At 46.7% G+C, this 22,352-nt stretch overlaps 1 protein-coding gene across 5 annotated transcripts in view; it reads right to left on the bottom strand.

Annotated features, from left to right (window-relative positions):
• LOC310833628 (calpain-1 catalytic subunit) overlaps positions 1-21,920 on the bottom strand; it is a 56,729-nt gene extending 34,809 nt beyond the window's left edge. For 4 of the 5 annotated variants that reach the window (XR_014558852.1, XR_014558853.1, XR_014558854.1 and 1 more), the window contains exons 1-4: positions 21,763-21,920; positions 5,096-5,386; positions 3,491-3,560; positions 582-700 (exon numbers count right to left, since the gene is read on the bottom strand). Coding sequence is in view for 2 of the 5 variants with exons in the window: in XM_083716278.1 (XP_083572404.1) it covers positions 582-700; positions 3,491-3,560; positions 5,096-5,362 (456 nt within the window). In the remaining 3 variants the exon portion in view is untranslated. Of the gene's footprint in view, positions 1-581; positions 701-3,490; positions 3,561-5,095; positions 5,387-11,937; positions 12,013-21,762 lie in introns of those variants that run through there. The other variant, XM_083716279.1, reaches the window with a different exon arrangement.
• Between the last annotated feature and the right edge of the window lie 432 nt (positions 21,921-22,352).

Genomic DNA, 22,352 nt, shown 5'->3' with positions numbered 1-22,352 from the left:
GGGAATTTCTGTATGAGTTAATACCTTATTATCCCTTTGGAGTTATACTTTATCTTTGTCCTTCCAGGCTATGATTTACATTTTTCATTCATTGGGGCTTCCCTCCCCGCTTTTTGTTATGCTTGCATTTGTTGTTGTTGTTGTTGTTAAATCAATTTTACACACAGACACACACACACACACCGTTTTGCAGTATGGAAAGTGACAGAAACGTGCACAAAAAAGGTTGGGATGAACGAGTGATTAACTGGAAAGGTGTAAACACCCCACAAGGAAAATCAGAGTGATTGGAGCACAAATGCTTATTATCATATAAACAACTTGCAAAATAAATAAATCAGAATGAATGCTCATAAAGACTGGATACGATCTAACCTCGGTATAAGCTTTCTGTTAGCAAATCAGGGAAGAATGCTAAAATAAACACCAGAGAGATCTGGAGGACACAAAGAATTTCTCTGTTGCTTCGCAAGCAGGGCTAGTCTATGTTCCTACAAAATACATCCAATTTAAAAACACACACAGAGAGAGAGAGATGCAGTGCTTTGAGTAACAAGGTTCACAGAAAGGCAGGTGCTCACCTGGAAGTGGAAGATGCCAGCGTATCCATTCTGGAAGCTCTGCCCATGGGGGACAACGCGGTGTAGAAGAGGGTCATTCAGGGTGAGGGAGGCAATAGCCGCCAGGAGCCAGCAGTCACCTGGAAGGAGAGGCAAAGGGAAAGCCAGCCAGTTAAAACAAAAACAACTGTTATCTATCTATCTATCTATCTATCTATCTATCTATCTATCATCTATCTATCTATCTATCATCTATCTATCTATCTATCTATCTATCTATCTATCTATCTATCTATCTATCATCTATCTAATCTATCTAACTATCTAATTATTTGGTGAGGCTGTTGCATCCAACTTTAGGGATACACAGAGTAGGCCTGTTAGCATTAGTGGACATGACCAAGGCCCCATCTGCACTATGCATCATGCCACTCTGAGCAGATGTGGCTTCCCCCAAAGCATCCTGGGAAGTGTAGTTTCATAAAGGATGCTGAAATTTGCGAGGAGACTTTGTTTTGGAGGCATCCTGAGAGCCCCCTCATTTCAGGGAGAATCTGCTGCCCCAGAAGCTCCAAGTGGAGAGAGCTTTTTCTTCTGTATTCTCCTTTCACGACCAACATGTACCTTTCCCCCCCTCATACCCTCCCCAAAACTGCCAGTTCTTTTCATCCCTCCTCTCCGGACCTATGACAGTTCTCCTGTCTTATTCCCTTCCTTTCTGTTCACATTCTATTTATTTGAACAAATATTCACCTTTCATTATTTCACCTCCTAATTCCCCTCAGCACCTCCTCTGGCCCTTTCCCCTCAGGGGAGGAAGGCCTTCCTTCCCTCACCCGCCCCGGAACTTTCCGGTCTGCCAGCCATCTTCACTCAGCAGACCAGGAGCTTCTGGTGCTATGGCACAGCTAGGGCCACCTGAAACTAGTTTGAGAAACACTGCCTTAACCCAAGTGGACTACCAGCTGCCTGCCCAGTTCCTGATCTCTGGGTGTGTGGGGTGCTTTCTCCAGTGTTCGAAATTAGCCAGGTGCCAGGCGCATTTTGCACCTAGCTTCCGACCACTTGCGACCAAGTGAGGATGCCTGGGCGCCAGGATGGCACCTGATGTCTTGGGATCATTGGATCTGGACCGCTTTCACGCACAAATACCTCGTCCTGTAGAATTCTATCAGTTATATTTAATCTGCATAATCGGAATGAATTTCAGGAACCAAGTTCCTTTGTCTGTGCAGCCAGAGCAGGAGTAGCCGTCATTAAGAAAAAGAGGTTGGAATTGGCCAATATACTGTACTGTTCCGTGTATAAGACTAGGGTTTTTTAAACTAAAAAATAGTATTAAAAAGGGGGGTAGTCTTATACACGGGGGCAATTTCCCTCCATTTTCTTAATTTTGAGTCCCCAAAAATAGGGGGGGGGGGTGTTATACACGGTGGCGTGTTATACATGGAAGAATACGGTATACATGTTGACTGTCCCTGGATCAAAGGACATTTCTTCTTTAAGTTCTCAAAGCTCTTAACCTAGGCTCAAAGTTGTCATCTGAACTAGACGTTTAACTAAGAATCCATCACAGTCAGTCCATCATTTGAAAAATAATACTTTAGAGCTGTTTTGCCCCCAATTGGCCACAAAACATTCCGCTTTGGCGACTGCAACCTTGGTTTGAAGAGCCATTTGGCACCTAGCTTATATACCTGAGTTTTTGACAAACTCTGTTTCCCCCACCCCACAAACTTAGTTGTTACTCTGAAATGCAAACTTGTTTTGGAGTAAGCGCAGACACCAGTCTGCTGTCTTTGAGCCCTGAAGCTGGCGCTCTGCCCCGGGGAGGGGTGCAGGCCGCGCAGAGGAGACCACGCCTGCCTGCAGGGCTCTGATCAGATAAATGGTGTGTGGTGTGAGAGAGGGAGGGAGGAGAAGAAACACTGAGGAGGGTGTGTTTCCTGCAGCTGTCGGGAAGTTTCCCTCGATGACCATGACCTGACAGTTTCAAAACAGCTAAGCCAAAAGGAAAACAGCCAGGCAGGAATGGTAGGAAGGCCAGAGAGTGTGAGGGAGTCACGTCATATGCTCAGGGGGCTCTGCGGCTGCTGTTGCACAATCAGCACACACCCGGAAAGGCTCCAGTGTCCTTTCAAAATTGTACTTCTGGTCGTAACAGAAAACAAGCCATGCCGATAAAACACAGAAAAATAAACAAAGGGCCAGCAGGAAAACAACAACCAGAAATTGCATCAAAACCTTTGCCTTCCAAGTTATCAGTAGGTTTTGTCTACCTGAAGAAAACAGAAAAGCTGTCCGTCTGTTTCCAACATATAAATTTGAGCAACTTTTTTTCATTGGGATGGGTGATATCTTGGGCGTGGCCAAGATTATGAGGGGCGGGGGGAGGACACACACCTGTCACCATCGTCTGTCTGACTCTGTCTAGCAGATTTGGAATGAAATGTCTCAACAACCGTCATTTTAAATTTCTTTTGATCCCAAGTGGTCATAAAAATCTGTCATAATCTTTCCACAAATTTCTACTTGTAGTTAGGTGTTTTTATTTATTTACTTGATTATGGGTGGGGGCAGCTGCCCCACCTGCTCCCCCGGCTACACCCATGGGTGGTGTCCAACTAACTCCCACCCCAGAACACACCCACTGAAATCAACAGACATGGCTAAGGGCTTCCCATGGACACCTGGCTGCAAAAACTGGAAGGGCACCCTCTGGCCTGATCCAGCAGCCAAGCTCTTCCTAGGATCTCCTATACAACAAAGACCACAGTCTTGTACTGCAAGAAGCAGGGGAGGCAGGTGGGAAAGAACTAAGGGTGTGTGAGAGAGGAGACCTGGCTGCAGTGACCCCCCCAACCTCTCCCTGCTTTTTGGGGTGCTTAGCGCCCATCTCTGGCAGACCACCTCGGGTGAACCCTCCTTACCCAGAGCTCCTTGACAGACGTCTGTGCGGGTCGCCCCGTCCACAATGAAGAGAGGGTTGCGGCACAGTTCCTGAAATACACAAGAGGGAGGCGGGCTGGTTTGTTGTTGTTTTCGCTGCTGCTGCTGTTGCTGTTAAATGCCTAAGAGGAAGCGCCTGCTGTATCAGGCCAAAGGTAAAGGTAAAGGGACCCGTGACCGTTAGGTCGAGTCGTGGCCGACTCTGGGGTTGTGGTGCTAATCTCGCTTTATTGGCCGAGGGAGCCGGCGTACAGCTTCCGGGTCACGTGGCCAGCATGACTAAGCTGCTTCTGCTGAACCAGAGCAGCGCATGGAAACGCCGTTTACCTTCCCGCCGGAGTGGTACCTATTTATCTACTTGCACTTTGACATGCTTTCGAACTGCTATGTTGACAGGAGCAGGGACTGAGCAACGGGAACTCACCCCGTCACGGGGATTTGAACTGCCAATCTTCTGATTGGCAAGTCCTAGGCTCTGTGGTTTAACCCACAGTGCCACCCGCGTCCCAGCAGGCCAAAAGGGGGCCCCAAATTTAGTCCAGCATCTTGTTCTTGCAGTGGCCACACAGATGCCTCTGGGAAACCCGCAAGCAGGACCTGAGCTCAAAGAGCACTTTATTCTCCTGCAGTTTCCAGCAACTGGTATTCAGAAGCATTGCATTATGATTTGCCTCTACCTGGGAAAGGGGGGAAGGAACTGCAGGGTGAGGGGCTGGCGGGCCGGCTGTCTAATGCCAAAGTTGCACCAGCCCTTTATCTTGTTTACCTTTTAGACAACTATCAGGCAGGGAGGGCTTTTGATCATCAGGGCCGTGTGTACTCTGCATGTTAAGTAAAAAGTGAAACTCTTCCCCAAGGAAAGCTCAGCTCTGTAGCCTGCCTTAAAAATGCAGGTTAAACCTATATGCATATTCTCTTTTGCTCTCCATAATTAATTCCACTGTTTTGCTTTTACCACTTTGCTTAAATCATTCTGGCATGAAGCCTTGACTACTGGGAATCCTATTTGGCTTCAGGGAGATCAGCAGACATTACTATGCGAACACAGGTACTGAGTCAGCCTAATCAAGCTCAGTGTTGTCTGCACTGACCGGCAGCAGCTCTCCAGATTTTCAGGTGGGCGTCTTTCCTTGCTTTACCTGGAGATGCTGAGTAAAGGCAGCCAGTCAGCCAGATGCTCTACTATTGAATCCACACTCTCTAACATGTACTCTCCATACCCCATAAGGGCTAGAAACTTGAGTGTAAAAAGGAGGTTCTCAGGAAGCTGAATTTTCAGACCAGTAACACAACTCTGCGGCTTTCTTGTGTTCCCGAAGAACTGAAGCTTACCTACACAGAACTACTGCGCCCATTTTCTAGATGGGCTAAACCAGGCAAACTCGGCCCTCCAGATGTTTTGGGACTACAACTCCCATGATCCCTAGCTTACAGGACCAGTGGTCAGGGATGATGGGAACTGTAGTCCCAAAACATCTGGAGGGCCGGGTTTCCCTATGCCTGGGCTAAACTGATGCCAACAGCAAGACGTAACTCGAGGTCAAAGATATTCTGGGTTGCAACCTGCGTCTTTTCTTGAGTCTCACCGTAGGCCGTTTCCACTTGACTCCGTAAGTCTTGGAGGAGTTCGGCCCAAGCTCCTTGAAACCCAGGGAAGAGGCCGTGGCGGGGAAGGTGTCATCCCTGAAAAGGGCTCCACTCTGCAAGCACTCGTTGCGAAGCCTCTCGTAATCCTGGTTCAGGTACTTGATTGCATTCTCGTTTTTACCCAAGCCCAGGTCTTTGGCCCTCTGCTTCTGGACCTGAGCGGAGACCCCCGTGCAATAGATAGGCACAATGACCTCTTCCGACATCTCGGGCAATTGGGTGAAACCCTCCTGAAACAGATAAAGATGGCATTAAACACAGAGAGCTTTGGTTCAGTGGTAGAGCTTCTGCTTGGCATGTAGAAGGCTCAATCCTCAGCATCTCCAGGTAAGGCTGGGAGAAAGTCCCTGCCTGAAACTCTGGACAGTCGCTGCCAGTTCGTTTAGACAGTGCCAAGCTAGATACACCAAAGTTCTGAATCAGTGTAAAGCATATTCCTAGGTTCCTGGACAGAAACGTGCATATTTCTCAGAGCAGTATGGAAAATTGCCAATGGAACAGGCCAGGCAAAACAAAAAGGGAGTCCAGAGCACCATCAGTATAGCCCCCCAACCTTTCAGATTTCCTCCTGCCCCTCCTGGCTCTTTAAGAATGCTAAGTCTCTAGTCCTCACAATTACTGAGAGGGAAAAGGGTAGGGCTGTCATATGTCCGGAATTTCCCAGACATTACCAGGATTTCAAAGGTGGAAGTGAAGTCCGGGCGGGGCGGGGGGGATTTCTGAAAGGAGGGCAGTTTGTCCTGGATCTTCAGCAAGTAAATGGAGAAATAGCGCGTGTTTTTTGGTGTTTCCATAAAAAAGAAAGCGCAACTTTCGGGTTTTCCTTTAGAAAGCGCAACAATTTTGGGGGGTGCCCTGGTTTTTACTTTTTGAAATACGGCAACCCTAGAAAATGGAAGCTTTGTTATCATTATCGTTATTTATTATATTTGTTAATTACTTTATATACACAGAGTGCCTCAAAATGACTTAAGAATAAAGTAAAATACAGACAAAGTACACTATAAGCCAAATTAAGAAAACAAAACACTGCACAATATAATTACGTTATTTGGATGGAAGGGGACATCTTTCCGGAATCCTGTGGAATGTAGCACTGCCTGTGAAAATATCTTTCCTTTTGAAGAAAATGGTTCAAAACCTGCTGAAATTTGTTCTTTTAATTACTTCTACAAGCCCCACAGAAGGACTGCAACTCAGTGGCAGAACACCTGCTTTGCCTGCAGAAGGTCCTGAGTTCAATTCTTGGCATCTCCAGTTTAAAAAAGGATCAGGGAGCAGGTGTTGGGGAAGACCATTTTCTGCTCAGCTGAGCAATCCAAACCCCTGGAAGAGCTGCTGCCAGTTAGTGCAGACAATATTGGGTTAGGTAGACAAATAGTCTGATCTTATCTAAGGCAGCTTCCTGTGTCCCAAGTAAACCATGAGGGCTAGAATCTCACATCACACATTTAATGCACTTATGCTACTTTAAGCATAATGACATAATAATAATAATAATAATAATAATAATAATAATAATAATAATACCTTGCCCTTTTGTCTGGGTTTCCCCAGCCACTCTGGGCGGCTTCCAACAGAATATTAAAAACACAATAAAACATCAAACATTAAAAACTTCCCTGAACAGGGTTGCCTTCAGATGTCTTCTAAAAGTCAGATAGTTGTTTATTTCCTTGACTTCTGATGGGAGGGCGTTCCACAGGGCAGGTGCCACTACCAAGAAGGCCCTCCGCCTGGTTTCTGTAACCTCGCTTCTCACAGTGAAGGAACCCCCAGAAGGCCCTTGGCACTAGACCTCAGTGTCTGGGCTGAATGATGGGGTGTATTAATTCAGGATATTATTATTATTATTATTATTATTATTATTATTATTATTATTATCATCATCATCATCATCATCATCATCTCATCCACATCATCAGCGTCTCCCCCCAAGAGTGCTGGGAACTGTAGTTTTTTCACAGCATTAACCTCACAGAGCTCAAACTTCCAGCACCTTTAACAAACTACTATTTCTAGGTTTGTCCATGACTGCTCACCTGGCAGAAGAGTGCTTCAGGTGTATCAGGTGTCGATGTCACCTGACTTCCTTTTTTAGAGGAAGGGTTGTAGCTGAGTGGTAGAAGGAGCACAGGTCAAATCCCTAGCACAGCTGGGAAGACCCTTGTCTGAACCTTGGAGGGCTGTTGCCAGTCGGACGCCCTTGCCTGCAGATGGAGCCTTTTTGTGCAAAAAGTTACAAGCTTTGCTGCTGAGTCACAGGCCTTCCTCCCAAGTTGCATTCGTCTGGAGCACAGCGGTTGCAGAAGGAATGCAAGGGGGGGGGTAATGCAGGAGGCAGCAGTCTGGAGACCAATTTCCCCGAGACTCCCATCTTGCTTGCTTTAAAAAAAAGCAAGTTTCAGCTTCCTAGCTCTTATGGCTGTGAAGACAAGCTTGAACACAAGAAGAGCTCTGCTGGATCAGGCCCAAGGCCAAGCATACTGCCTCCAGCGATGGAAGCAGGGCGTCACCAACAGGGTTAATAGACACTGATAGCCTAATCTTTCATGAATTGCAGAGTTGGAAGGGACCCCGAGGGCCATCTAAGTCCAAACCCTGCAATGCAAGCATCTCAACACATGGTCTCCCATCCAATTTGAAACCATACCGGACCCTGCTTAGCTTTGCAAACGTGCGAGCCAATCTATTGCTGCACCACCAATCCTCTTTTAAAGCCATCCAAGTTGGTGGCCATCGCTGCCTCCTGGGGGAGCAAATTTCAACTGTGTGAAGTCTCCCCCTCCCTTTTTTTTGCCTGTCCTGATTCTTTCAATGCTCAGCTTCACCCATGAGTTGTAGTGTTAAAGAGAGCGAGAGAGAAAAATCCCCTACCCAGTTCTTTTTTTCTAATAAAAAAAATGTTTAGGGGTACTCTCATTTTGACTCAAGAAAACCACCATTTTATAGTTCGAATCAGGAAAAATAAAGACAGTAAATGGTCGCTTGCCTCTTCTCTATGCTAAGAAGTCCCAAATGTTGCACACTTTCCTTGAAAGAGGCATGCCGGCAATGCCTCGTGTCATCTCAGAAGCCAGGGGTTAGGGAAGGAGGCTTTGAAATCATGCAAAGGAACTGCAATTATCCTAATCTGTTGCATTTGCATAATCTATGCAGGTTGTGGAATCCAGCTTCTCTAGGAGCAGAATTTGGGTTAGGTAGACATAGAGGTGTGCTTTTAAAAAAATATAAACAAACATGGAGTGCAGATAAGGAAAGAGGAGAAAATTGGTCCAGGTTGCATTTCAAGGCCAAATGACTCAATTCACATGTTTCAAAAAAAAAAAAAAAAAAAAAAAACTCAAGCTCTCCTGTGAATTTTGCATTCATCTGAATTTTGCGATGCAAAAGCTTGTTACAAACATGCATTTTGCGTATTGAAATGCACATATCGACGAAGATAACATAAACAATGCATGAATATTTGAAGAAACTCCTTTGAAATAAATAAATAAATAAATAAATAAATAAATAAATAAATAAATGTGTCTGTTACAGAAGAGTGCTCTAAAATGCTGATGAATTTCCATGAGGGTCTTTTGAATAATAATAATAGCAAACCGATATAGAAATGTGGAGAACTGTAAGGCTGTAAAAAATGAGAAACCGAAACTGAGGGATCCACTCACCCCTACAGACTGCCAACACTTGCAAAATGCCATCTGTCCTACCCATGGCATTCCAGCTCCAAGCAGTCAGAAGCCCAAAATGGTATCAGCAACTGTATCAGAGCCTCTCTGTGTGTGTGTCTCTTTCTCTCTGCACAGCTACATCTGCTGAATAGCAAGACAGATCACCTTCCCTTCTGCCAGTTCTGCTGGCTGTTCATTTGTAGAGAGGAATGTCAGGGTTTATGTACATATCCTTGCCTGAAATGGAGACTCTCAGACCTGGAAGCCTCGGATCGTATCCTAAGTTAATCCTACTCAGAGGAGATCCATTGAAATTAATGGACATGACAAACTTAGGCCTTTTAAAAAAAATAGTCCTTACTGTTAATACAGTAAGTAGACAGACAGACAAATCAGGATGAAATATTCCAAACTATTATTCTATTACCAGTACTGCTATTATTTTTTAAATAAAACAACAACTACTACAACGCTGTAGAGGGCAGATGTCATTTAGGAATTTCCACCTCAGGAAATGTAAATATTTTGGGCTATCCCTGGAAGACAGGTTCTGGAGTTCAGCCCAGCTTTGGGGAAGGTTTAGCACAGATTTGCAGAAAAAGGTGTGTGGGGTGAGGGATGAACACAAAGTTTAAAGCAAATGTGATGATAGATCTATTGCAAAAAGAACAGATATTTGGTGAATGCTGTTCGTCAGGAAAGGCCCCTCCAAAGAAATCCATTTTCTTCACTGACTTACTAATACTTTACGCCAGCAAAATTGTCTCTTCGGACTAGGGATAAATGAATCTCTCATTTCTTGTTTCTCAGTTTTCGAATCTCAAATTCAGTTCTCCATATTTCTCTAGTAATTTGGTTGTGCTTTTTAAAATTCTTACGGAAATTTGTCAGGGTTTCAGTGCCAATTTCTCTTAATAAACTGATGGCTGTATCTAGACCAACTGAAAAAATTGGGTTGTATCCAGCAAAGAGTAGATACAGTGAAATTGTATTTCACTGTATCTATTCTTTGTTGGATACAACCCAATTTTTTGTGTGCTGTTTTGACTAACATACACATATATATTTTTGCTAGCAATTTTATCAGTTTTACTAATATATGCATTCTTATGCACACTTTCCTCTAATAAGCACATTTTTGTAAACACTGGTTGGTGGGAGAACTGCACTGCAAATTTCAGAGAAATGCACATTTTGAAGGATAACAATCTCTGGGTTCATGCATTGGTTCAACAAGTGTGAATTAGGTTGTTTCTTCTTAAGATGGAAACAAGATCCAATTTCTTCCCCAATCCCTACTCTGGAGTCTAGCAAAATATCCTTCTTCCTCTGCTTTGCTGGTACAGTCGTACTTCAGAAGTTAAACGGAATCCGTTCCAGAAGTCTGTTTGGTTTCCAAAACGTTCGACTTCCAAAGCGCGGCTTCTCATCAGAAGCCCTGTCGGACGTTCAGCTTCCAAAAGAACGTTTGAAAACAGGAACACTCACTTCCAGTTTTCGATAATTTGGGAGCTGGAACATTCAACTCCCAAGGTACGTCTGGAGCCGAGGTACGACTGTAATTCCAAATTCATAGATATGGGATTTTTAAAAGATTTTATTTCTTGCAATCTTGAATGCAGGGTATGTGTGAGTTGGGTAAAGCAGTCTGGAGGGCTGGCTTTCGCTATGTCTGGGGAGGTTTACAGAGTTTGTGCATGTGCAGAAGATTAACCGAACACAAGTCAATTAGATGAGACATTTGGCATGCACATAAAGACATCCACCCACCCCACCCTTGGCAAGGCGAGCCTGGGAGCACCATACCCTCTGGCCACGTTTATGACCCGAGGCGTGCAGAAAGTGGACAGAGAAAAGGTTTTCTATGTTTCTCATAATGCTAGAAACTCTAAGACATCCACGGAAGCCAATTCAGGAGGACAGACAAAAGAAAAGTCCTTCTTCACACAGCACATAGCTGAAACTATGGAACTCACTTCCACAGGAGGCAATGGGGCACCAACTTAAGTAAAGGTAAAGGGACCCCTGACCATTAGGTCCAGTCGTGGCCGACTCTGGGGTTGCGGCGCTCATCTCGCTTTACTGGCCGAGGGAGCTGGTGTACAGCTTCCAAGCCATGTGGCCAGCATGACTAAGCCGCTTCTGGTGAACCAGAGCAGTGCATGGAAACGCCGTTTACCTTCCCGCCAGAACGGTACCTATTTATCTACTTGCACTTTGACGTGCTTTCGAATTGTTAGGTTGGCAGGAGCAGGGACCGAGCAACAGGAGCTCACCCCGTCGTGGAATTCGAACCGCCAACCTTCTGATCGGCAAGTCATAGACTCTGTGGTTTAACCCACAGCGCCACCCGCGTCCAAGGAATGGACAAATGGAGCCTCCAAGTTCAGAGGCAAGTGCACTGCCGAATACCAGAGGCTTTGGAATAAACAGCAAGGGTTTCTCATGCGCTTCCAGGAGCCATGAGGCTGTCCACTCTTGAGAAAGGAATCCCAGACCAGAGAGATGGCCTCCCCCACTTTCTATTCTTTATAATTTCCTTTCTATAAGTTTTAAACAAATAAACAATCCGACAACATTTCAATTTTAGCAATCCTTCCACCTACAACTTCCCTCCCCTCCATGGTTCCCTCAAAATTTAAATTTATGCTGCATATTATAGTTACTCTAGACCTTCACCTTACCTCAACAAGCTTCCTCAACCTCGGCCCTCCAGATGTTTTGAGACTACAGTTCCCATCATCCCTGACCACTGGTCCTGCTAGCTAGCGATCATGGGAGTTGTAGGCCAAAAACATCTGGAGGGCCGAGTTTGAGGAAGCCTGCCTCACAATAAAAACCAAAAAGTTCGCCTCTACTGTTCTTACTCAAATCCTATTTGCGTTCTAACATTCTTTTTACACTGCATTTTTAAGTATTCTGCAAACGTTTTCCAATCTTCTTTAAAACCAGCTGCTTTCTGGTGGTCTGATCTAACAACACCATTTCTACACTTTCGTGAGTGGGACAGTGACTGAGTGAATTAATTAATTAATAAATAGATAGATAATTCCTGGCAAGGCTAATAGGTCTTCAGCCAGCATCCACCTGCTGGCCTTCATATTTACAGTCAGGCCTGTCAGCTTCCTTCTCTTCTGTCTCAGTTTTGCAGACAGGGAGGAAAATGGAGACAAAACTAGAATTAATTGCCGCTGTCTCTTGTTGACTCTGCCTCTGGCTCCGCCTCCTGTGGGGCTCCCCTCCTCCTGCCCACCCACCCCAGTCCCAAAGGGCAATACCCGCAAAATGCTAATAGGGGTGCCATTATTTTTCAAGCCAGAGGACCAAGGCAACAATGGGTTAGGTGGAAGAGATTGCAGAGAAAGGGAATCTTATAAACCTGTCAGCCGTTAATACCTTCCCCCTTCTATTTGCATTAATATCATGACAGGTCTTTCAGGTAAAGCCAGGCACAGAGATAACCCAGCTCCGAGTGAGTCACCCTCGCCGCAGCCCTCTCCTTTGTACGTACTTTTGCGCCTGGCGCACTGTGTTCAAAAGCCACACCCGAGCAAGAAATTAATGTGTTTAGACTTGCGAAAGGTATTATCAGGGGGAGAAAAGGTGAGCAAAACACAAGAATCAACAAGACCCGTTTGCTCAGAATTGGAGAGCTTTTGTTTTTCTTCCCCCCCCCCCCCACCAAAAACAGTAGAAAACCCTGGGGCGGTGTTTGAAGACTTTGGTTCCAAAGATCACAACTACTGAAGTTGTGATGGGCAGTGGATATGCTTCCAGTTGCATTCAGTGCTAGTCCTGCTCAAAGTAGACCCACTGAAAATAACAGAAATGACTAATGTAGAGCCATTCATTTCAATTAATCTGAGTAAGATTAGCACCAGATATAATCCTTTGGTTTAGCAGACAAAGAGCTCTGTATAGTTCAAAGGTTTGTCCATAGGCTCAGGCTTCAACTGGGCTCCTTGCATTTCACCTCACCAGTCCTCAATGGGGAACATCCATCGCTGATCTTGTCAATATTGTAAAACCACTGGTTGCTCCAGAAAAACACAACAGCTCCCCAATTTGGCACCTTCCCTTCTCCGGCGGGGGGGGGGGGGATGTTATCTGTTTATCAAACATGCCAATCTGAGGATTTGAAGCTGTATAGCAACAGATCTCAGGTCAGACACAGAACAGAACAACAGACCTATTTAATTAATAAATTGGGTGTTGCTGGAGATGTCGGCCATGCTTGCTGGGGCAGATGGGAGTTATTGTTCAGCAACACCTCGAGAGTCAAAGTTGTATCACCCCTCCTCTAAATAATTGCATGGGCCGTACCTATCCCTGAAGGGAACTTTAGTAAATTCGTCCTCTAGGTTCTCAGGGGGTACAATGTTAAAACTTATATGCCTGTTTTCTCAGAAGCAAGTCTTCGGTTCAATGGGACTTGCTTCCAAGCAAAGGCATACAGGACTGCAGACTTAGAAGGATCTCAAGTACAAAAGGATGAGAAGGGGCAGCTGCTTCCTTTATACAACAAGGGCTGGGGGATCTGGTGTCCTCCAAGACACTATTGGACTCTCAGGTCCCATCAGCCCCAGCGAACCATGGCCGTTGGTCAGGGATGATGGGAGTTGTGGTCTAGCAACAACTGGAGGGCCATGGGTCCTACATCCATGTTGCAAAGCAGGGTTTCTCAAACCTGGGTCTCCAGCTGCTTTTGGACTACAATTCTCATCATCCCTGACCACTGGTCCTGCCAGCTAGGGATGATGGGCTTTGTAGTCTCCAAAAACAGAGCACGCCCTGCTCTGGGATCCTCCTGTCTTGCAAGTCAAAGGATAAGTGCCAAAGCTGGGAACGTTAAGTCCCACAGACACCTCGAGCCAGGGAGCAGATCCAACCAACCCCCCCGCAGCTGAGTAAATAGTGCCAATTTGCAAGTGAAATTAATAATTTGGAAAGTGAAGGCTGGCTGTGAACTGGCAACCATCCCAGACTGGGGACCAACCATGAGTATGTCACACGTCTAGGGAGGGCGAGGGCTGTAAAGCGTCTGCCTTGTATGCGAAAGATCCCAGTCTCTCTCTCTGGCATCTCCAAGTGGGGCTGGGAGATACTTCCTTCTTGAAACCCTGCAGACACTCTGCATGCACAGCAGATATAGGGGCAACCACTTTTTGCTTCTTAGGGCGAAACCAGATATAGTAGTTTTGCTTTTACACTTGTAAGAAATTGATCTTTTAGCATGGCAGCACTCTTTCTTTGGAATTCCCTATCAGCAATCAAGCAAGGTGCCTTCGCTGCAATCTTTTAGGCACCTGCTAAAATACTTTTAGGGACACGGGTGGCGCTATGGGTTAAACCACAGATCCTAAGACTTGCCGATCAGAAGGTCGGCGGTTCGAATCCCTGCAACGGGGTGAGCTCCCATTGCTCGGTCCCAGCTTCTGCCAACCTAGCAGTTCTAAAGCACAAAGTGCAAGTAGATAAATAGGTACCGCTCCAGCAGGAAGGTAAACGGTGTTTCCGTGCGCTGCTCTGCTTCGCCAGAAGCAGCTTAGTCATGCTGGCCACATGACCCGGAAGCTGTCTGCAGACAAACGCCGCCTCCCTCGGCCAATAAAGCGAGATGAGCGCCGCAACCCCAGAGTCGGCCACGACTGGACCTAATGGTCAGGGGTCCCTTTACCTTTACCTTTAAAATACTTTTGTTCAGGGAAACCTACCCTGATGCATAGAAGCCAGCATGTGGTTTAATCTGCTCTTAACTGAACTGCTGATATTAATTACATTTTTTGAACTTTTTTTTTAGTACCTATTTTTAACTTTTTCTTTTATTGACGATTTCGATGTTTTCCTTTTCTGTTTGCAAAGTGCTTAGAGGTTTTATTTACAACCAAGCAGTATGTACAATAGTGTTAAATGAAATAAAACGAATAAATTAAATCACAGTACAGCAAGAGGACTGTGGGCTTTGCATTTCCCGAGTTGTGACACTGACAAAATTACACCCCACCCTCCCTGCAGCTTCTGGGGAGAGCTCATATTGCCACCAATGGGAGAGGTTTTTGTTTTTAAATGGTATGTATTTTTATATTTTTATATTGTAAACAGATATCACTAAAGGACTGTAAAGCACTACATCTGTAGCACCGCTGTTCAGCTATTCATATCAAGGCCTTGTTTCTAACCACCATCAAGACAAAATGCAAACTTGCCCTCATTTGCTTTAAGCCTAGAGACATATGGAAAGAGATCCTCTCCATTTCCCCATAAATAAGATTATGCACGGCTTTATATACATTACTACCAACAGATTACCGGGAAGAAAAAAGCTTGTTAATTTCCCCCCTACTAAACTGGAAACCTCCTTCTTAAGCCTGGCCTGGGGTAGATATAACCTTGGTTCACTGGGTTCATTGTGCCTTGATGACATCCAAGGTTAGCCTGAGGCTGTGTTTCAGTGGCTCAAGAAGATTGCTCACCTCTGAAGGCCCTTTGCGTCGTTTTTCCCCTCAGGCAAAGGATTGGTGGCAACAAGGGCCTCTAACACCCTCACTATGACACAACGATGACAGAATATTCTCCTAGCCTAGAGAGATCCAGCTGCTCCATCACTGCCCATTTTTCCAGCAGACACCAAAAACTGCAAGACTTTGAATTCCTGAAATCCATTCAGATTGTGCAGATCAGATAGAATTCTACTGGATGTGTTGCAAGTGGCCCAAAGCCAGGTGCAAAATGCGCTTGGCAAAATTTTGGCTGCTTCATTGCTGCTAACATAGTGGTTTAACTTCACCCCTGGAGGTGCACTCTATTTTCTCTCGAGAAAGACAGGTACCCACAAATCCCACATTTTTCAGTTCCTCATATACTTTTCCAGTGCTTTTTTTCTTTAAACAAATGTTTAGGGGTACTCTCATTTTCCTACTCATATTGAAATACAGCCCCTCAATGAGGCCAAACTTAGATTCACAAAATGTTTAGGGGTATGCATACCTCTGTGTGTCCCCAGGGGGGTGAAAAAGCGCTGAACTTTTCTAACTTCAGAGAGTCCTGGTTTTGTTTCTGAAGTGGATTTGTTGAGCCAGGGCAACAGGCGAAGGTCTGTCAACCCCGTGCTGCCAGACCTGATCTCCGGCCTCCTCACACCATCTTCCCCAGCTTCTTCTGGACCAGCCTTTGCCGAGCCAATGTTTTGGATTACAGCTCCCACCAGCCTCAGACAGCACACCTGTATGATGCCAGAGCAGATGGGACTATAGCCACGCTAACTGGGGATGAGAGTTAAAACAAAAAAAAAATCCTTCCAGTAGCACCTTAAAGACCAACTAAGTTAGTTCTTGGTATGAGCTTTCGTGTGCATGCACACTTCTTCAGATACACTTCTTCAGTGTATCTGAAGAAGTGTGCATGCACACGAAAGCTCATACCAAGAACTAACTTAGTTGGTCTTTAAGGTGCTACTGGAAGGAATTTTTTTTGTTTTGACTATGGAAGACCAACACGGCTACCTATCTGTAACTGGGGATGAGAGTTGTGATCAAAGACATATGAAAGGTCGGTGACAGTCTGGACACATTCCAGTTTGACAATACAGTGGTACCTCGAGTTACAGACGCTTCAGGTTACAGACGCTTCAGGTTACAGACTCCGCTAACCCAGAAATAGTACCTTGGGTTAAGAACTTTGCTTCAGGATAAGAACAGAAATCATGTGGCAGCAGTGAGAGGCCCCATTAGCTAAAGCTACCTTAGGTTAAGAACAGTTTCAGGTTAAGAACGGACCTCCAGAATGAATTAGGTTCTTAACCCGAGGTACCATTGTACCCTCCTTAAACTGCTATGCCCAGAACAGCGAATCGTATTCCTGGCGAGGTCTGAGAAAAGCAGAACACCACGCTACTGTTTCCTTGATGCGGATATAATGCTTAACTATAATTAATGCAAACTTCTCTTCCTGGTTTCCAAACAACTCTTAACCACAGCACAGCAGAGGCCTGCCCAACTTGCATGGCATCAGTCTAAGTGCAGGCCTTCGTGGTGGTCCACCAGGAGATCAATCTTGTTTTAACTGCTTGCTTCAGACACTTGATAAGGCCGCTGTTCAGGCTAATGGTGGTCCTTCAGCTGTGTGGGTTAACATCAAAAGAGCTCCGTCAGGTCAAGCCTAAGGCCCAGATGCTCATGGAAATCCTGCAAACAGAACCTCAACGCAACAGCAGCTCCCTCACCTGCAGTGCCCACCAGCTGTTCTTCAGAGGCATAGTGCTTCTGACAACTGGAGGAAGAGCTCTAGAGTACAGTATGAAACTATCTGAATGAAATTAAGAACCACCAATGTGGGGTGAGGAAGGAAGAGAGAGAGAGAGAGAGAGAGAGAGAGATGGAAAAAGGGCAGTTTGCTACAAAGCTGTACCAAAGCTGAACAGAAACAAAGATTCTTCACCTTTTGTAAGTCATTGCAACAAATGTCAGCGTTCAAGAAGAGTAAGCGTTGCGAGTAAGTCCACGAGAAGTTTCTGCATCTACCCAAGTCCTTGCTAATTCCCCCCACCCTGCTCAGTCATCTGTGAGCAGAAAGAAAAACCGCTGTGGATACTCAGGAAAAGAGGCAAACATGTTTTTTTCCCCAAACAATGACACCATAAAATGACCACAACATGCATTCTGCTATTTTTTCACAGGGGAACAAGTTCAATGTACTCTGTGGTGGTAAGCGACAGAGGAAAGGAGCTTGATAATATAATTCAATTGTTTAGAGCCTACTAAGTTTCCTCCTTCTTTGAGAGTTGATACAGTTCTCACTTTCTCTCTCTCACCATCAAAAACCTGACAACAGAACAGGAGACTCAAACGAAGGGCGAGACTCTCCTGCTACAAGCGGGAAAATTTCGTGCTCTTTCTAGCTTTGCTATGCTGGAGGCAAAATACTGCCTTTATGGGGGCACAGAAGAGTCATTCTTTCATATTCAGAACGTTGCCTTGCACTACTTGGTGCATCTAGTCGGGTGTTGTCTACACACACTGGCAGCAGCAGCAGCTCTCCAGGGTTTCAGACAGAGGGCACCACTAGTCATGCCTGGGGATTGAACAAGGAGCCTCCTGGATGCTTTGCCACTGAGTTCTTAGAATCACAGAATTATAGAGTTGGAAGGGACCCCAAGGGTCATCCAGTCCAACCCCCTGCAATGCAGGAATCTTTTGCCCAAGGTGGGGCTCGAACCCACAACCTGGAGATTAAGAGTCTCATGCTCTACCAACTGAGCTACCTATGGCCCTTCCTTCCCATTCGCCTGCTTTGTAAGTTCCATGGCTGAGTCTCCTGGCTACAAGAGAGCCACTAAGACTTGCTAGTAAGATGGAGTGAAGAAAGGCAGTGGTCAAAACCTCATGTGGCCAGGAGAAAGAAGATCGGGGTTCAAATCCTCATTCGGCCTGCCCAAATCAATTGCACATTCCACCATGTCCTAAAAAAGGCTCTGTCAGCAGATGTTCCATCTTCTACACCACTATGCAAGGTGCAAGATCCTGGTCTACTTTCCCCACCTGCTACAACAATCTCCTGCATTTCCTCTTATTATCATAGAACTGTACAATTTTAGAGTTGAATGGGACCCCGAGGGTCATCCAGTCCAACCCCCTGCAATGCAGGAATCTTTTGCCCAAGGTGGCGCTTGAACCCACGACCCAGAGTATCATGCTCTGTAGCATTCAAACACTGCCTTATGCCAAGTGAGATCCATTGGGTCTGTCTAACTCAATACTGTCTACACCAGGGGTTGGCAAACTACGGCCTGTGGGCTGGATCTGGCCCAGTTGCCTTCAAGATCCAGCCCACAAATGGCGTGGGTTTTTGTTTGTTTTTTCGCCCGCCATTTCCCCCCCATCTCTCTCTCACAAATTGCGGCGGCGCCTCCTCCCTCCCTCCTGCGAGCAAAGGCGGGTGCCAGTTGCAGCCAATCGCCTGCAAAGCTGTTTGAGGCCCTGGCCAATGGGTAGGCGGTGGCTGCACGTGATCAGCGACTGCCCAGTCATCGGGCCTCCGCTACCGGCGGGAAGGCTCTGGACTGAGGGAAGGCCTCTGGAGCCTTCCCTCAGTCCAGAGCTCCCCCTGCTGCTGGCGTGGCAGCAATTGGGCTTCTGCTACCAGCAGGAGGGCCCCCATCCCACCCCCAAAGTGTGGAAGAGGTGCTGGCAGCAGGAGGCCTAGCAGGCCGCAACACAGCACCAAACCCAGGCGAGTGCCTCCCCATCCAAACAATGGCTATCATCAGTTAGGATGTTAGGAAAAAAACTAAATTTTATTTTTATCATTTACAATAGTGTCTGGCCTAATGGAATGTGTCCTTTTAAAATGCATTGGTGGGTTATTTGTGAGACCTGCCTGGTGTGTATAGGAATTCGCTCACCCCCCAAATATAATCCGGCCCCCCACAAGTTCTGAGAGGCAGTGGACTGGCCCCCGGCTGAAAAAGTTTGCTGACCCCTGGTCTACACATTGATTGGCAGCAGCTCTCTGGGGCTGGAGGAAAGAGAGATGCCACTGCTGAGGATCGAACCTGGAACCTTCTGCATGAAAAGCCAAGTGCTCTTCCACTTAACCACGGCCCCTTCCAAAAGTAGCAACAAGAAAGGGAAGCCAACCCACTGTGCTTCTATATTGTGCTGCAGAGAAGGGGGCTCTCTTGCATTTGGCCTGGCTGGTGGAAGAGTGAGGGAGTCAACCATCCCTCCTTCAACAGCTTACTTGGGAATGCTTTCCCTGCTGGCTGTTAAAAGTCAAGGCGCTTCCTTTCCTACACAGCTAGCATGGAAACCAGGCCAGCAAAACAAACAAACAAACAGACCCAATACTAATCACAGGCTTATCTACAGGGTTGCTGCCTGGCGAGGGTTAAAGAGGAGATCTTAAATTGAAAGTTCTTTCCTTGGAAGGCTGCTGGTGCAGAAGGAGGGAAGCTTCCTTATACTGAGTCAGTGTGTTGGCCCATCTATTGACCTCTGTGTCTTAATGGCTCCTGCTCCTGCTCTGGCTGCACAGAAAAAGCATTTGGGTTCCTGAAATTAATTCCGATTGCGCAGATAAAATGTAACTGATCGAATACTTCAGAATGGGGTATTAGTGTGTGAAAGCAATCCAGATTCAATGATCCCCAGTTGGTGGAGATGTCAGGCGCCCTCCTGGTGCCCAGGCATCTTCTCTTGGTCGCAAGTGGCTGAAAGCCAAGTGCAAAATGCAACTGCGACCGGCTAATTTTGAACACCAGCGAGGAACCCATGCTCCCTGTAAATATTAGGGGGGAAATAAACCTCCCATCAAAAACCTTCTCTTCTATTGGTAGAAGAGCCCTGCCAAAGATCCACGCAAGCCAAGATCCTGTTCCCAACAGTGGTCAGAGGGTTCTCCGACCACGCATGATGGCAACATCCACCAACTACGAACACCAGAAAAGCCTGGCTGCCAGAGGAGTCCAATGGCCCTTCAGGGTCCAGCATCTTGTTCTTAGAGCAGCCAACCAGATCATAGAATAGAATTGTAGAGCTGGAAGGGACCCGAAGCTCATCTAGTCCAACCCCCTGCAGTGCAGGAAGTTAGATGCCCAAGGGAAGCCTTGAAAGCAGGACCTGATCGCTACAGCAACTCTCCCCTCTTGCAATCCCCAGCGACTGGTGTTCAGAAACACTGCCTCTGGAACTGGGAGTTCCACTGGAATTACATAATACCTTTTTAAAACAACTGGCAGCCACTGTTACACCCTTCTGCCGGTAAATTCTCCAAGGTAATTCCATGTGGTGTGGAAAGTACTTACTTTCGTCACTCTCTTGACTACAGTGCTTCTCCAACTGTTGCTAGGCTTTGAGAGTGTCACCTTCCTCAAGTACCCCCCTCCCTGCCCCCAAATGTAATATCTCTTTTATCTCTTCTTTGCTGTACTGCTCTCAGCTCCATCTACAATGGGAATTAATACAGACCTTCCTAACGGACTTGGCCGTAAGCAAAAAAGGAAACTAGCTTCGTACTGAGTTAGGCCAGTTGTCTATCTAGCTCCAGCCTGTCTGCACGGACTGGCAGCAGCTCCCTTTCTGGGGAGCCTGCCCCCCCCTGCATGCAGAACCAAGCTCAGCTTTGTAACTTAAGAGCACCTATGGCAGTAGAAGACCGTTTTTGAAGGCAGCGCCAGGCTTTATTGGTTTTAATAGCAGTAATTATTTCCAAAACATTTTAGACAAAAGAGCTTGGAACATAGCCATTAACCCTCTTTTCAAGGTTAGCATTTCCTAGCTCAGCCACAACCAAGAGATTTGTGCCTGCAAAACTCTTGTTGCTGCGGAGACAGACTAGTCCTGTCACCCTTCTGAATGTGTTAAGTTAAGCTGCATATGTATTTTTCGACCCACGTTGGAAATGTCTATAATTTGTAAGAATCTGATCTTTCCTCTGTAATTCTGCATGTGTTGCAGGGTCTGGCTCTGAAGAAAAGAAACCTCTCTGCACATGCTCAGAGGTGACGTCTTCCCCACTCTTAACGTCACACTGGATCTCGCCGAAAAGAGTTTCCTTGGCAGAGACTCTTGGCCGCGATTAAGCCCTTCTTTTTTGGGGTGGCGGGGAAAAGAGGGTGCTAAACTTACGCACTTCCTTCCTTTCGGGGAAACTAAACTGGGGCTCTGTATTCCTTATCACCCCCCACTGCAACAATTCGGGTCAATTGGAAGCGGTGCAGAAAGGACCTGATCCGCCAGGGCGGCGGAAACTCCGTCCCGCAGGAGTTGTGCAAGAGGCGGAGGCGCTTTATTAAATAATAGCAGAAATGCAACTCCTTCCCCTTCGCCCCCACCCGACCTGCGCTCTCAGCTGCTTTCAAGCCTCCAGCGCCCACACTTAAAATAGCCCCCTCCCAAACCCACTGCAACTCGCCAAAGCTTTTCATTTCATTTTACCTGTGCCTAGATCGTTGCCTCGGCCTGGCTCCGCGTCAAGGCAACCTTTTGCAAGCCGAAGAAGCGCAGTCAGGAACCGGGGGGTGGCGGGGGAAGCCCAGGCAGGCAGGCAAGCAGGCGAGCGTAGCTTCACCCCCCTCCCCGCCCTCTGCAACCCGCCCAGAGTCCCGCTATCGCTGCCAATTCGCAGAGCAGCGACTCCTCCCTGCCAAACTCCTCCTTCCATAAAAATGGGCGTTTGCCCAGGGCCAGGAGCGTGAAGCAAGACGCACAAACACACACGCCAGCAAAGGGAAGCCTGGAGGCGGGCAGGAGAGATGGGAGGAAGGAGGAGGCCCGATTCGGGGAAAGGAGGGGCCATGCCAGTTTGGGAAGGAAGTTTTGAGCGGGCCGGCCTGCTCCTCTTCTCCCTTGCAGCCGCTCTGCTTGCAGCAAAACAGGGCGGCGGCGGCTTCCTCGGCTCGTTCGCTGCATCCTCCCTGCATTGCAACGGCGGGGCCGAAGGGAGCGCAAAGAGATGCGCTCAGGCATCGCCCCTTTTAGGGTGACTCCGGAGCGTCTCCACTCTGCAGCTGAGATTCAGGGTAGCC

The sequence above is a fragment of the Podarcis gaigeae genome (assembly GCF_964106915.1).
Source record: "Podarcis gaigeae genome assembly, chromosome: 16".
NCBI classification, from domain to species: domain Eukaryota; kingdom Metazoa; phylum Chordata; class Lepidosauria; order Squamata; family Lacertidae; genus Podarcis; species Podarcis gaigeae.
Note: the sequence above shows the minus strand (reverse complement) of the source record. Positions and strands in the feature narration are given on the sequence as shown.